At 40.8% G+C, this 16,592-nt stretch overlaps 1 protein-coding gene across 1 annotated transcript in view; it reads right to left on the bottom strand.

Annotated features, from left to right (window-relative positions):
- The window catches only part of unc5db (unc-5 netrin receptor Db), a 338,470-nt gene that overhangs the window by 19,115 nt on the left and 302,763 nt on the right, over positions 1 to 16,592 (bottom strand). The window contains exons 12-14 of the mRNA XM_088336872.1: positions 15,642 to 15,869; positions 9,127 to 9,276; positions 32 to 196 (exon numbers count right to left, since the gene is read on the bottom strand). Coding sequence (XP_088192998.1) covers positions 32 to 196; positions 9,127 to 9,276; positions 15,642 to 15,869 — 543 coding nt within the window. The remainder of the gene's footprint in view (positions 1 to 31; positions 197 to 9,126; positions 9,277 to 15,641; positions 15,870 to 16,592) is intronic.

Below are 16,592 nucleotides of genomic sequence, written 5' to 3'. Positions count from 1 at the left end.
AGTAGACTGTCCCGTCCGTGGAGTGACTCACCTTGCCAACAGCCGTGTAAACCTGCAGAATCTGTTCATGGCCTTTGACCTGCCGGACGCTGATTTTGCAGGAGAGCTGGGTGGTGGCCATGCTGTATCTCTCCAGAGAGAAGGCACAGTGCAGAGGCTGCTGATTGCTGCACCACACTTGAGGGAAGGAAAATTCCTGCCAATCGACAGACAGAGGTGAGGATGTGACAGCCGTTTGCCAAAAGTATGACTCAGCTTTCAACTGGAACAGCTAGCGCTCTGAAACAAACCCCTACAAAAAAAATTGGGAATGAACTGAAGATACGGTCAGTCATTGAATTGGTCATTTTAATGAGAAATGCAGGCAGCACGGCGGCGCGGTGGTTAGCGCGTGTGCGGCACAGTTCTGAGGTCGTGGGAACCTCCTGCGTGGGTTCAAATCCAGCTCCCGGCCTTACTGTGTGGAGTTTGTATGTTCTCCCCGTGCTTGCGTGGGTTTCCTCCGGTTTCCTCCCACATTCCAAAGACATGCATTTCAGGTGAATTGGCCGGTCCAAATTGTCCCTAGGTGTGACTGAGCGAGTGAGTTGTCTGTCCCCGTGTGCCCTGCGATTGGCTGGCAACCAGTTCAGGGTGTCCCCTGCGCACAGCCCGATGATTGCTGGGATGGGCTCCAGCACCCCGCGACCCTACTGAGGATAAGCGGTGCAGCTAATGAGATGAGAAGAATGAGAAATGCTATGGGCATCTGCCACGCACGTTTTTAACTCCGATGCAGCCTCCCTTTATTTTTCATTCACAATATCAGGGCCTTATTTTGGTAAGCATCCACTCGTTTGTGCAAAGGTACGTATAATTGAAAGTGTTTTTGAATTTGGTGGTTATAACCCTAAACTCACAATCATGGTTGGGTACGGTTACTTAAACTTGATTACTTTCAATTACTTTTGGATTACTCCAATACCAAATATGCTAATAAAAGCCCCCAAAAAAAAACAACTAAATATGAATAAAATGATGACTCACAACACGTGGTAAGCTTTCTCTCCTGGCTTTGATCTCCGGCAAAACTAACATAAAATGCGACAGAAACAAAATGAAAATAAATCCAAACAGCTTGCCAACATCATTTTTGCCGCTACATGTATTCCGTTACTCCATAAGCCTGCACAAAAGTTTATCATTTTATTCATATTTAGTTTCTTTTGTTTTTTATTAGCATATTTGGTAATGGAGTAATCCAAAAGAAGAAGAGGGCCAACTACTGAACCCTGCTGAACACCACAGGTAACACTAAAGGGGTCTAATGTCATTTCACCATATATCTAACTATTGTATTCGTTGTGGGTTTCTGGGTCTCTTCTTCACCAGGATACCCCTCGATTTCATGTTAAAATGAACCTAAATTGAATTATATAAATAAGTTAAAGGTTGTTTTCTCTCCTGATTATTACTTAAGGGTATTACAACACAACGGAGAGCATTTCAATATTATTTAAAGGTGTCGTAAGTCGTTTGAAGTGTCCCTAAAAACTTGAAAGTAAAATATTTTCTCTATTAAGTATGCGTTAACAATGCACCACCGAGTTCAAAGAGCCTGTATATTTTTTGTATCGTGCCTATATGCTTTTTTTCTTTTATTAGCATATTTGGTATTGGAGTAATCCAAAAGTAATTGAATGTAATCCAGTTAAAGTAACCCTACCCAGGAGTTGGCTGTGTTCAATGCCCATGTAGGTCTATTTTTATCAGTCAACATGTAGAAAAATATCTAAAGAAAGCCAACTCCACCCATGTACATAATTGGAGTGCAGTCCAGGGTCTTCCAGGTCTCAATCTAATGAGGACGAGCGGTATAAAAACACACATATGAACGATAAATCTTAAGAGAATTGAATTTGCACAGATCGCTTGAAAATTTACATAAATGTGCATGGCTTATGTATAATAAAAGCCTGTTTTAATGACTGTTAAAAGATTGATTTAATTCCTGAAGAAGCAGCACATCTCTACAAATGTCTTTGACCTCATCTGGATTCCATCACCGCCAATTCTGCATATTATTACCAGGGTTGGGTAGGGTTACTTTAACTTGATTACTTTCAATGACTTTTGGATTACTCCAATACCAAATATGCTAATAAAAGACAAAAGAAACTAAATATGAATAAAATGATGACTCACAACACGTGGTAAGCTTTCTCTCCTGGCTTTGATCTATTTGATCTCCGGGAAAACTAACATAAAATGCAACAGAAACAAATTGAAAATCAATACAAACAGCTTGCCAACATTATTTTTGCCGTTCCATGTATTCTGTTACTCCCCAAGCCTACACAAAATGTAGTAATTTTATTCATATTTAGTTTCTTTTGTCTTTTATTAGCATATTTGGTATTGGAGTCAGCCAAAAGTAATTGAAAGTACCGTAAATTCCGGACTATAGAGCACACCTGATTATAAGCCGCACCCAGCACATTTTAAGAGGATAACCGCTTTTGTACTTACACAAGCGGCACCTGCATATAAGCCGCATGCGACCACATTAAAACAGGTAACACAATCACGAAATTAACCCAAACCCGACTTTAAGTCCCGCAATTGTAACTGAATATGAAGAACACAGCCCAAAAACAACAGCCGGCAAATTGAACGGAAAATAATACCGGTACTTAAGATATGACGCAGACCTGCAGAGTCCGGGTCCCGTTGAAGAAAATCCAAGGAAAAAAAAAAAAGTATATTTCCAAAGGTAAGGGTGGGAAAAATATATATCCACTATTGTCCGCTGCGTCGACAAACACGTCTCACCTTTACTCCACTTCCCATCAGTTCCCGTTGTATTCGCCCCTTCTTTTTGACTCGCCAGTGGATAACATATCAGAATAAGTCTCTAAAATAAATACATTACAAAAATATACAGTTGCAAATACATACTATACATGGTTACACATATTTACATAGAAATACTGTACACAGAGAGAGTTTTCAAAGCTTTAATATTAATATTATAACTTTCATCCCAAATCGTGTCTGTGAAGGGTAGCAAAACGCTACTAGCAACACGCTCGCAACACAAGAAACCGGGTCTGTTAAAAAAATATATGGTATTTGTAAAAATCATGGTAAACCGTGTTCATCTTCCTCCTTATAACTGACGTCATTAAAGTCGTCTTCCCCAGTATGGGAAAGAGACTTTGTCATACAGACGTCGTCCCAGCTCCTTTATTCAAAAACACGCTAGCAATACACTCGCATATATTCCACCGGTCTAAATCTTACCTTTCGTACTCAAGCGCCGCTGGCGGCTGTTAGAAAAAATACATAAATTGGCCGCATCACTGAATAAGCCGCAGGGTTGAAGATTTGGGAAAAAAAGTAGCGGCTTATAGTCCGGAATTTACGGTAATCCAGTTAAAGTAACCCTGGTTTAAAGATTGATTTAATTCCTGAAGAAGCAGCACATCTCTACAAATGTCTTTGACCTCATCTGGATTCCATCACTGCCGATTCTGCATATTATTACGTGAACTCTCACCTATTCTCAGAGGAGAGTGTATTCAAATTGTTGACCCGTGTTCCTGCCGAAGCCCTGAAACCGCCCGATTCTGACCTTGGCGGCAATGCACAGGAGAAAATATTCAAGGGAAGCTGGTGCTGGCGCAAAATCTGGGATGTTCTCCCATTTTGAAAGCTGACTAGACGTGTACCACGACACTCGGCTATTATTCTACACCTGCTCCGCCAAAGCGAGGCGTGCCTGCTTCCCCGAGGCTCTCATAAATAAGGCTGTTGAGGAGGCGGATGACTTTAAAGCACGGACGTTTCGTCCTGCGTTCAGCAGCTCTGCAAATTTCCTCCACAGGTGAAAAAAAGTCTTAAATAAAACAGTGGTGGTTGACTGGAGGAGTCTGTCCTACTTATTAAGTAGCATTTGTTTCTGGTCCTGGTAAAAAAAACAAGCGAGTTTAGCGATGCATTTGTTAAGAAATGATACTCAGAGGCAGTAGAAAACTAAACAAAAAGACATTATAAAAAGGAAATCTCATTTTTTAGGAAAAATATGACAGGATTGATATCAAAACAGGCTATCGAAAATAAAATGTCATGATTACCCAAGTGGAGCCACCTGGGGTAATCATGTGGCGCGCTGGAATGTGCTTCCTGATTGGTTAATGCTCCCTTTTTAAACGCGTTACGCGGAGAACTCTTTGTTGGAGGATTACTTTTTACCCCGTTTGACTCGCCTGATTTTCCTGTGTATTTTTGACTTGTTTACCTGATTCTGCCTGCCTCCGATCCGACCTGCTTCCGTTCCACGCTACGATCTTCTCTCCAGTCCCGGTAAACTCGACCTGCTTCCGTCCCACGCTACGATTGGCTACGTGTCCCGAAGTTGTCTTCACGGCGTTGCTGCTGACGTTCGACGGTCATCGCGTCTCCCGCTAACCCTGTACGCTTCCCCAAATAAAAGACTTGTAACGAACGCTCTGGGGTCTCCTGCTCTGTTCTGGTCCGCCTTGACACAGGACCACTAAACGGGAACGAAACTGGAAACCGATATTCAACAACGGGACGGACAGGATTGATATCAAAACAAGATTTCGAAATTAAACAGGACAAACAAGACTGGAACGAAACTGGAAACCGATATTAAACCGGACAAAATAAACAGAAACAAAACCGGACAGGAAACACTAACAGGAAACAGGACCGAGTCAAAACCCACGTCTTGCGGGGTAGAGGTTCGTTGACGGACTGACAGAGGACGAGTGAGAGCACTGAGCTTAAATAGACGGAAAGCCAATCTGTCAATGAGCCACAGCTGGCACCACACGGGCGGGGCCAATCGGGCACCATGGCAACCGTGACACAGTCAGCTTATTCATCAAATATGTATATTTCTTAGAAATGAATAACTCATTTTTTTCGTATTTTGGGAGTTTGGGTGGCATTTGAACTGTATTTGAAACAGGATTTTCTCATCTTTACCATTTTCATGCTACACTAACAAAAAACTGCGACAAAGAGCATAAAGTCACTCTCTAACTCTCCCCTCCTGCTCCCTTTCCTTCTACCTCATGTGCTGGTGGCGTTGCTTAAAGCTACATAAAAGCAGATAGGCGCTTTGGAGAAAAAAGTATAAAGGCTCTTTGAACTCAGTTAGGCACTGTTAACACACACATAAGGCAAAAAATATTGTACTTTCACACCTCAAGCTAAGCACATTATTTTTTTATTAATCTTGTTTGAAAAAAAAAAGAAATAAACATCTTCAAATATGCCAGCAATGGTGAAAAAAAAACTATTTTTTGGCAATAATTAATAAAATACCCGAACCGAATGTTTATTATTAAATGCCTCCTAGTGGTTAAAAAAAACACTTCAATCATAAAAAAACATTATTGATTTTCCTAATTCCTAAAACACATAGGCGGTTACATAAACATGCATTTTTAAAATATTCTTGGTCAAGAAGTTATTCTTTCAACGTAACATCGCTTCACTGAAAGGGAGCTGACATTATTGCCTGCCATTTTGCTGCTACGGGTACCCAAAAAGCTGAAAAAGGCGCGGCAATAAAAATTGACACAATGCAATGTTGCATGCAAGCAGTGTTCCCTCTAAGCTCGCACATTCTCAGCGCACAAGTAAATCTAGCCAGCGCACAAAAATGAGGGCTCAAAATTACTAATTAAGAAGCGACTCAAGTCAAAGTTAGAGTGCATGGAGGTAAAAATACACGGGTTCCCCTCACGTTGTATCCTAAATGCGGTATTTTGAAGTCGAGTCGAAGTGGAACAAAGTTGAGTAAAGTTAGTAGAGTTTGTCAGGAACCGGCTTCTTCGGCTCGGCTCACTAAAACGAACCAGCTCTTTCGGGTCCTAAACGGCTCTTCGGGTCGTTTTTGCTTCTTTAAACCCAACATGACCAAATATTATGTAAAAGTATGCACAAAATGACTTAAAGGAAGGGGGAATAGAACAAAAAAGAAAAAAAAGACCAAAATGAAAAAGTAGTGAAAAGCTGAGAAAAAAAAGAAACAAAAGGAAGGGAAAAAAGAAAGAAAAATTCAGAAAAAAAAGCCAGAAAAGAAGAAAAGAAACAAACAAAGGAAAAAAGTAAAGAGAAAACGAAAAGAAAAAAGTAACAGCTAGGAAAAAAAAATATATATTTTTTTAAAGGATTTAAAAAAAAAAACAGGAAAAAGAAGAAAAGGTTTGTGTTGCATTCAAATAATTTCCAATTATACCAAGTCAATCTTGTTGCCAACATTGTACTTCCACAAAAAATGTGCTTAAATACAGTTGTGTATCGTGCTACTAATGACTTAGTTGCCACACTTGGGATTGCTGTTGCCCACTGTTGTTTCAAGCGTTGCTCACCAACTTTGTGTGAACGCTCAGACCTGTGGAAAATTAAAGGGACCATTGAAATGAAATGAAATCAAATGATCTGCATTTATATAGCGCTTTTCAAGTCAAGACTTCCCAAAGCGCTTTACAGTGTGCTTCACATTTCCCAATAGCGGCCGTGCAGCCATATAAGGCGCTAACCTGCTTACTGGGGGCATTAGGGGTTCAGTGTCTTACCCAGGGACACTTCGACATGTAACACCGGGAGCCGGGATTCGAACTTGATCCCAAGACGAGCGCTCTACCTCCTGAGCCACTGCCGCCCCGATTGATAAAGACACCATTTTTTTCCTAGAATTAATTCGGATTTTATGTTGAAACAGATGTCAAGTTTCCTTTTCTTCTTATTCTTCATATTTTTTTATTACCGTTTGTTTCGATGACACAGAGGGTATGACAGCTGGGACTGGCATCTGTTGAGCAATTTGCTGACAGTAAGAAAAAACTGAGCAAATATGCCCAAGTTTTATTCAGGACAAATTGTGATCTCAGCTTTTTAACGGCATTGTGAATTTCCAAGTCGAACAAGAAAATATATTGCTGTTACGAGATGGCGTTAAATATGATATATCAGATGTTCTCAGCATTTTTTCTTCGTGTTAAACATTATTTTTTCTTACTCCTCACCGGCGCAGAATATTTATAGATGGAAAATAAAAAATAAAAAACAAAGATAATGTCATGATTACTGATGTGACTCATTTGGCGCCAACTGCCGTGGATTCTGATTGGCTCCCTGTCAATATTTGAGCCTTGTCCTGCCAATCCCCTGTTGTCAGTCCGTCTGTGTACCGAACCGAACCTTTTTTGACCCCTGACTCCCGCCTGTCCCGTTTTTGCTCCCGTTGGTCTCCGGCTACGACCCGTTTTGATCTCGACCACGTCTGCTCCCTCGTCCCGACTTGCGACACTTGTTTTGATCCCGACCACGTTTTCGCTCTCCTGTCCTGGCAATCGACCGATTTTCGTCCCTCACACCGCCATCGCTCGCTGCGTTTTTCTTCCCGCTCCTAGCGAACTCCGTATCGTGGTGTTGTGGAATAGAAACGTGCTGACATCTGTTAAAAAAGACTTGCTTACATTTCGGGAAAGTCTTGGCAGACGAATTAGTATAAACAATCCTCCTTAGGGGAAACGTTTGACCTGCCAAGACTTTCTGAGAAAACTGAGGTGAAAACATTTCCGAAGAAGTTACGAAACCCCTCTCACGGGGCTAAACCGGGGTGGGCCAAACCGTTTCCATATGTAGTGTTGAAGCTACAAAGAACCAAGCATATCTGAGAGTTTCTGAGTTTTCTTGTGACACTGTTGTATCAAATAAACAGGAACTCCCTCTGACGTCATCTGATTCCTGCATTCTTCGAACACGTATGAGACGATTTCTCGACCTATATTTCTTCAACAGTGGGCGCAGCCCTTCCTCTTTCCTTCAATAAAACTTATGGTAAACGTCACGCAAGTGGGTCCCGTTTCCGTTCGCATGTATTGTAATTTGAAGAAAAATAATATAACGAAAAAAATTAAACACTAGTGATAAAATAAAGAAAATAATGTTGCACCTTTTTAATAATTTTACCACAAACAGTATTTCTTTTCTTTTTTTAAATGTTTTTATTTTTTATTTTTGTAATGATAGACAAAATAATAATGTGTTATGTACAATCTTACTGTATCAATTTAATTGATGATCTTAACACAAATGCTTGCTTTGGAATTGATCTAAAAATTTCGAGTACGATATCTCTGTAAACAAGAAATGACATCTAAAAAAACCCACAAAAATAGTAAGTATTTAAAAACTTTAATATTGATAATTTTGAGTAAAACATCATTTTGTTAATTATTTTGATTGTGAGGAGCACCTAAAAATAAACAAAAATTCCCCAATAATATGAAGGTGAGCCTTATAATCCATTGCGCCTTGTAGACCGGAAATACAGTGAATAAATCCAAAAAACATCATTTCAAATGCTTACATAAGGTAACCATTTATGGATGAATCAAGTTAATTTAGAAGTGAAACCAGATGACTTAATATTAATGTACTATGAGATACATTTTAAATGTATTTTCTGAGCTTTTTTAATGCAACCTTTGCTCTTAAAGTAGTTTAATTTAAAGTATCTTATATATGAAAAATATATCTCATTTAGGAATATTTTGAGGGTGCGCCTTATAATTAGGAACGTCATTTAGTTCTGAAAATATGGTACTTCGATTAAAACGATCATTAAGATTGAAAATGGTGACCAGAATCCATCGATTATCTGCACCGCTTATCCTCAGTAGGGTCGCGGGGGTGCTGGAGCCCATCCCAGCTATCTTCGGGCAGTGAGCAGGGGACACCCTAAACCGAGACGGACAATTCACTCACTCATTTACACCTAGGGACACTTTGGACCAACCAATTTAACCTGACATGCATGTTTTTGGACTGTTGGAGGAAACCAGAGTGCCCGGAGGAAACCACGCAAGGACGGGGAGTACATGCAAACTCCGCACAGGAAGGTTTGATCCCATGACCTCAGAACTGTGCCGCACACACGCTAACCACTCAGCCGATGTGCTACCCTGGCCAGAATCAATGTAAAAAAAAGTTAAGCTCTTATAGATGTAATGGTTCTCCGGCAGCCACATCAGTTCCTCAATTTCATAAATGTGTTACTACAACTCTTCCATTACACGTTACGTGAGTCAAACTGATCATTACCTGACAGGTGGTAAAGGGTTTGATGCTCCACAGGAACTGCGGGACATCCTGGATGGACACCTGCAGGCTGAAGGTGTTTGCTCGAAAAGGCAAAATCTTTGGCTCCTCCAGGAGCTGACCTCCTCTGCTCTTCTCTGCTGCAACCACTCCCTGAATGGCAAAAGCGAGAAAAAATGAGTTGTGGGACATTTTTCATACATGAACTGTTTGCCAATGACCCATGGTAATGACTAGGGATAATAGTCAATAATAGGGCTGTTATTGGATTGATAACAGCCAAATACGACGTCAGAGTTATTGTACCAATAGAAAAAATATACCTGACATGCTTTTTGGGTCTAAAACGACCACTTACGCGTGGGAGAGCTAAATAAATATTGGCTAATCATAGAAGAAAATTCAGGCAAAGAGTTTTCTAGACAACTGCAGTTGGAGAAGAGAGCTTTCGACTCTCTGGCCGAAAACTCCTTCTGAAAAACCTCCCCCTCTGCGCTGTGTTTTATTGAAGTCACAAGGGTGGAAAAGTACTGAGACAAAGAGGAGAAGAAACTCACTCTGACCCTCCCCCCTGGGACAGTACCAACACTTTTAAACAAAGACAGGAAAACTCGGAGACGCCAAAAAGGGCCATACTATCTGATTAGATATACACACTTTTGAGCAAATGCGTTTAAGCCTATTTTACAATGCTTTAGCAATCAATCAGCCGACACTATTTGTTTCAAGTACAGTGGTCTTTATAAACAAAAGCTGTTCCAGGTATGACAAATCTGAGAAATGAGATGTCTTTCAAGCAAAATTTTGGCCACCATACGAGAGAAAAAGTTACAATAATTTCTAGACGCTACCACTAAATCCCTGAGTGCTGCGAATGGACCGGCATATACACTGTACTAGGGCATGGGGAAGCACTGAGTGCAGATACCAAAGCCGTGGAAGAGTTTAAGAAGCTTTTCGCTATATAACCTGCAGCGTTTGACTGCTTCCCGCGACCGGATGGTGTGTGCACTCCTTTCCCTTCTTCCCAATAAAACTGTGAGAAACGTTACGCAAGTGGGTCCTGCCTCCATTCTGGTCTTGATACTGATTCAGAAAATTTAGGGATTTCTGTATTTTCTTTCTACTGTATATGGATGACTGGATGCTGCAAACGAAGTTACGATGTTCTTGGACAATGACATTACATTCACTGAAAACAGTGCAGTTCATTTTTCATTTTGAGTGTCAATTCATTGCCTGAAAAGTGCTTTACTGTCATGATTACCGACGTGAATCACCTGTGCCCGCTCATTTGGCACCAACTGCCGCAGATTCTGATTGGCTCCCTGTCAGTATTTGAAGCGAGTCCTGTTAATCCACTGTTGTCAGTCCGTCTGTGAATCTCCGTGTATACTAGGCAAGCCTTTTTTGACCCTGACTCACGCCTGTCCCGTTTTTTACTCCTGTTTGTCTGCCGCTTCGACCTGTTTTGATCCCGACCACGTCTAGTCTCCCGTTCTGGCTTACGACTCGTTTCCGACCCCAACCACGTCTTGCGCTCCCAGTCCCGGCTATCGACCAGTTTTCCCCTGACCCCGCCATCGCTCGCTACGGAAGATCCACTTCCGTGTTCGGATCCCAATCCAAGTACGAGAGCGACTTGCTTCCTGCGCCCAGCGAACACCCTTCCTCTCTCTTTCAACAAAACTAAATGTCACGCAAGTGGGTTCTGTTTCAGTTCTGGTCCTGACATTTACAAATAAACCTTCATTAGATCATCAATTAAAAAATAGTAAAGAATATAACTGGCAGATCCACTTTGATAATTCTTCAGTTTGCTTGATATTCACAAGAGTTAATGCTGGAGAATAAGTCGGTATACGGAAATATTGAAACGTTTGCGTGTCAGTGTACCAATGTGGCATGTGTCCCCCTAATCTTATTGCGCATCATGATGGATCGGTTCTGTTGTCGCTTACAGGTGAATATCTCTAAGCACTCTTTAGTGTCGTGGTGGGACTGTTTCGTGTCTGGCCTGTCTCTTTATAGAGTATCTCAATAATTGCAAACATGAGCGGAACTGATGTAAGGTCACTCAGATTGAAAGCTTTCACTTGAACACCCGTGAGAGTGTGCTTATCCGTTCTACAGAATGCACTCAAAGTAAATTGCATATTGTCGTTTCACCGGAGATGAAAATATACAACTGTTGACTGATTTTGCTGGAAATTGACAGTGATGGAACATTGCCTATTCCTGGAGAGAAGAGGGGAGTGGCGAGTCTGGCGACATGGTGCTAGGACAAGAACCTCACCCTCAATACGGACAAGACAAAGGAGATGATAGTGGACATAGGGAAGAGAAGATCTCATCAGCCACTATTTGAAGTTCAAAACAGTATTCTTCCAAATATCACATGTAGTGAAAACTGCAGTGCAACTAGCATGGCGGACGCTTCACCAGCACGAACAAGACGGAGACTCCGGTAAAAACAGGGGTGGGGGACTATGCGCTACAATAACAGCCGAATCATTGACACACACTGCTCACCCGACAGAGTTTCTAGCAGTATCGTGTAGAACCTTCTATCTACCGAGAGAGCTAACTGTGGTCATTGTGGTTGCTGTTTACGTTCCACCGGATGCTAACATTAGCATAGTGCTAAATCTCCTGCCCGCTGCTATCAATAAACAGCAGCTTGCACACCCCGGCGGAATTTTATCGTCGCCGGCGACTTTAATCGGGCATGTTTAAGGACTGTACTTCCCAAATCCATTCAATATGTGGACTGAGCAATTAGGGAAAAAACACTGGACCGTGTGTACAGTAAGTTGGATCCGGCCATCTCTGTCCCTCACCCCCTCATACACCCCCCTCCGGAGGAAAACAAAGCCTTTGCAACAAGGACAGTACGAACATCTTTGTTCCTTTATCTCTTTGTTTTCTTTATCTTCACTGTAAAATGTGGAACTGGAGTGCCACGTCCAATTTTGTTGTCACAATATATTCAACCCATGTTGTAACAATGACAATAAAGGTATATTCTATTCTATTCTATTCTATTCTACTCCGAATGTGATCTGTGGTGAGTAAAGCTTGTGAACAACAAGAGATACATCGTGTTTCTTTATCCTCACAGTAAAATGTGGGCCTGGAGTGCCACGTCCAATGTTGTTGTCACAATATATTCAACCCATGTTGTAACAATGACAATAAAGGTATATTCTATTCTATTCTACTCCGAACGCAATCTGTGGTGAGTAAAGCTTGTGGACAACAAGAGAGACATGATGTTTCTTTATCCTCACTGTAAAATGTGGACCTGGAGTGCCACGTCCAATTTTGTTGTCACAATATATTCAACCCATGTTGTAACAATGACAATAAAGGTATATTCTATTCTATTCTATTCTACTCCGAATGCGATCTGTTCTGAGTAAAGCTTGTGAACAACAAGAGAGACATGGTGTTTCTTTATCCTCACTGTAAAATGTGGACCTGGAGTGCCACGTCCAATTTTGTTGTCACAATATATTCAACCCATGTTGTAACAATGACAATAAAGGTATATTCTATTCTATTTTATTCTACTCCGAATGCGATCTGTGGTGAGTAAAGCTTGTGAACAACAAGAGAGACATGGTGTTTCTTTATCCTCACTGTAAAATGTGGACCTGGAGTGCCACATCCAATTTCGTTGTCACAATATATTGAACCCATGTTGTAACATTGACAATCAAGGTATATTCTTTTCTATTCTATTCTACTCCGAATGCGATATGGGGTGAGTAAAGCTTGTGAACAACAAGAGAGACATGGTGTTTCTTTATCCTGACTGTAAAATGCGGACCTGGAGTGCCACGTCCAATTTCATTGTCACAATATATTTAACCCATGTTGTAACATTGACAATCAAGGTATATTCTATTCTATTCTATTCTACTCCGAATGCGATCTGTGGTGAGTAAAGCTTGTGAACAACAAGAGAGACATGGTGTTAGGCAGACAAGAAGCCGAGAGATGCGGACACCATTCGCCCGGCATCTGTTTGCAAGGCAAAGAGCGAATTCAGAAAGCCAGCTGCTCCTGATGGCCGTGACATCACATGATAGAATTCTGGTCGCGGGGAAGAATGAGTCCTCGGGCTGAGTTTTCCCGTTTAGTGGAATATCTCAGGGGGGCACTAGCAACCTGATTTCCCAGATGTTCACTTAGGGGATGCTTTAAACGCTTCTACTCTGGCTCGCCGGAAGACAAATTAAGTCAAACATGATAACAATGTGAGTGCCCATTACCATTTCACTGTCACTGCTTTGTGCGGTAAAACACTGTTTATTTTTCAACTAATCTGTTTAAACTTACCAGGAATTTAATTTTATGATAATATTTCCTAAAAAAGCAATGTACAGTAAACATTCCAAAAATGTCCAGCAATATTATTAAAAACTGTGAAAAAAAACCTTTATTCATGTAATTATTTATTTATTACTCAAGAACAAACCCGGCAGCATGGCGGCGCAGTGGATATAATATAATAATAATAATTTCCTTGTATTGTCATTCTGTGTAACAATGTACACAGAACGAAATGTCGATTGCACCTGACCCGTTGTAGCGAGCCGATGCAGCCGCAGCCAACAGAGGGCGCCGCCGACCACTTTTTAAGTCTTAGGAATGACTCGGCCGGGGCGCGAACCACCGACCTCCCAGTCTCAAAGCGGGGGCCTTACCATCTAGGCTACTGAGCTGGTGGTATGGATGGCGCATGTGCGGCACAGTTCATGTCTCGGGAACCTGTCGTGGGTTCAAATCCTGCTCCAGACTTCCTGTGCGGAGTTTGTATGTTTTACACTCCGGTTTCCTCCCACCTTCCAAAAACATGCATTTCAGCTGAATTGGCCGGTCCAAATTGTCCCTAGGTGTGAATGAGCGAGTGAGTTGTCTGTCCCCGTGTGCCCTGCGATTGGCTGGCAACCAGTTCAGGGTGTCCCCTGCCCACTGCCTGATGATTGCTGGGATGGGCTCCAGCACCCCCGCGACCCTACTGAGGATAAGCGGTGTAGCTAATGAGATGAGATGAGAGAAGAACAAACCCTAATTTACATGCTCAAGTATTTGTTTAACACATAAAAGTACTGTACTTTTTAAATATATATTTTTAATTTTTCATACAAAAAACGTATAGTATACTATAGTATGATTTTAAAATAATGGTCTGCATTCAATGCTTTTCAAAGCATTGAATATCTTGCCTTTTTATTGAACTGTCACGTCCAGAACGGAATCAGGACCCAAATGCGTAGCGTTAAACACACCTTTATTGATAGACATGGTTGGGTAGGGTTACTTTAACTGGATTACTTTCAATTACTTTTGGATGACTCCAATACCAAATATGCTAATAAAAGTCATTTGTTTCTGTCGCATTTGATGTTAGTTTTGCCGGAGATCAAAGAGATCAAAGCCACGAGAGAAAGCTTACCACACGTTGTGAGTCATCATTTTATTTATATTTACTTTCTTTTGACTTTTATTAGCATATTTGGTATTGGAGTAATCCAAAAGTCATTGAAAGTAATCAAGTTAAAGTAACTTACCCAACCCTGCCCATTACCATTTCACTGTCACTGGTTTGTGCAGTAAAACACTGTTTATTTTTTAACTCATCTGTTTAAACTTACCAGGAATTTAACTTTATAATGATATTTTCCTGTAAAAGTAATTTACAGTAAACCCCTGTTGTTATAATATTTTTAAAAACTGTGAAGAAAACCTTTATTTATGTAATTATTTATTTATTACTCAAGAACAAACCCTAATTTACTTGCTCAAGTATTTCTTTAACAAATAAAAGTAGTATATATATATATAAATAATAAAATGATGACTCAAAAAATGTGGTAAGCTTTCTCTCCTGGCTTTGATGTCTTTGATCTCCGGCAAAACGAACATAAAATGCGACAGAAACAAAATGAAAATAAATCTAAACAGCTTGCCAACATCATTTTTTGCCGTTCCATATGTTCCGTTACTCCCCAAGCCTGCACAAAATTTAGTCATTTTATTCATATTTAGTTTCTTTTGTCTTTTATTAGCATATTTGGTATTGGAGTAATCCAAAAGTAATTGAAAGTAATCCAGTTAAAGTAACCCTACCCAACCCTGGTAACAAAAATAAAGCAATCTGTGCAAGAGCCTAGGGCGAAATCAGTATTTTGAATTCCTCCCCATGGTTGGATTATGCAAAAACAAATGTCATACTAACAGAATATCCAGTCTTGCTGCTACCCCCGAAAAACTCGTTTTGTCTTAGTACGAAACACAGCATGTGGCAAGCATAATGACTAGAATAAGACATTTTTTTTAAGCATCTGGCAAGCGATTCCACTGAGGGATGTCATTCTTCTGCCTTTTGACAAAAGTGACTGTTTCAAAAAGTACACCACCTCAAGAAATAGATCTAAATGACAGCTTCCTCAAATAGATATCTACAGAATTTTTTGTGAAAAAAAAAATCAAATCTTTGGTTCCCTCACCTGAAAGGCATGCGGCGTATCATCCACGCAGTAAACCCGCAGGCTGTAGCTCATGGAAGTGTCCTCCATGTTCCCAAAAACAGCCAGTTTCAGCCTCTTGATGGCAGATTGCGTCAGGGGTTCTCCTACCAGGGCGTACCAACCAGGTTGCTTGAGCAGCAGATGGCAACTGGTAGAGTCCATAAGGCAGTAACAGGAAGTGGACTCGTCCTCCACCAACATCACGTCCTATAACACCAAAGAAGAACATTGTGGAGGAGCTTTATAACTTCTTCACATTTCCATGATCATTGAAAACTTTGAGGTCGTCAATCTTGTGGTCGGGGTTCAGCGACTTGCGGCTCTAGAGTTATACGACCACGAGCCCCCAAAAACAGAATGCAACCAGAATCGAACCCGGGTTGCGGCAGTGAGGGCGCTGAATCTTAAGCACCAGATAACTGGTGATACAGATCACATATGACATCTACACATCACCAGGGTTGGGTAGGGTTACTTTAACTGTATTACTTTCAATTACTTTTGGATTACTCCAATACCAAATATGCTAATAAAAGACAAAATAAACTAAATAGGAATAAAATGATGACTCACAACACGTGGTAAGCTTTCTCTCCTGGCTTTGATCTCTTTGATCTCCGGCAAAACTAACATAAAATGCGAGAGAAACAAACGAAAATAAATCCAAACAGCTTGCCGACATCATTTTTGCCGTTCCATGTATTCTGTTACTCCCCAAGCCTGCAAAAAATTTAGTAATTGTATTCATATTTAGTTTCTTTTGTCTTTTATTAGCATATTTGGAATTGGAGTAATCCAAAAGTAATTGAAAGTAATCCAGTTAAAGTAACCCTACCCAACCCTGCACATCACAAGATGACTGTTGGAGAATGGAGAAAACAAAAAGTCATTTCTGAAAGATAAAAAATAAACGAAATAAGCACGATGGGG

The sequence above is a fragment of the Urocampus carinirostris genome, chromosome 5 (assembly GCF_059441175.1).
Source record: "Urocampus carinirostris isolate Australia breed hairy pipefish chromosome 5, RoL_Ucar_1.0, whole genome shotgun sequence".
Taxonomy (NCBI): Eukaryota; Metazoa; Chordata; class Actinopteri; order Syngnathiformes; family Syngnathidae; genus Urocampus; species Urocampus carinirostris.
This window is presented reverse-complemented; position numbering and strand designations above follow the sequence as displayed.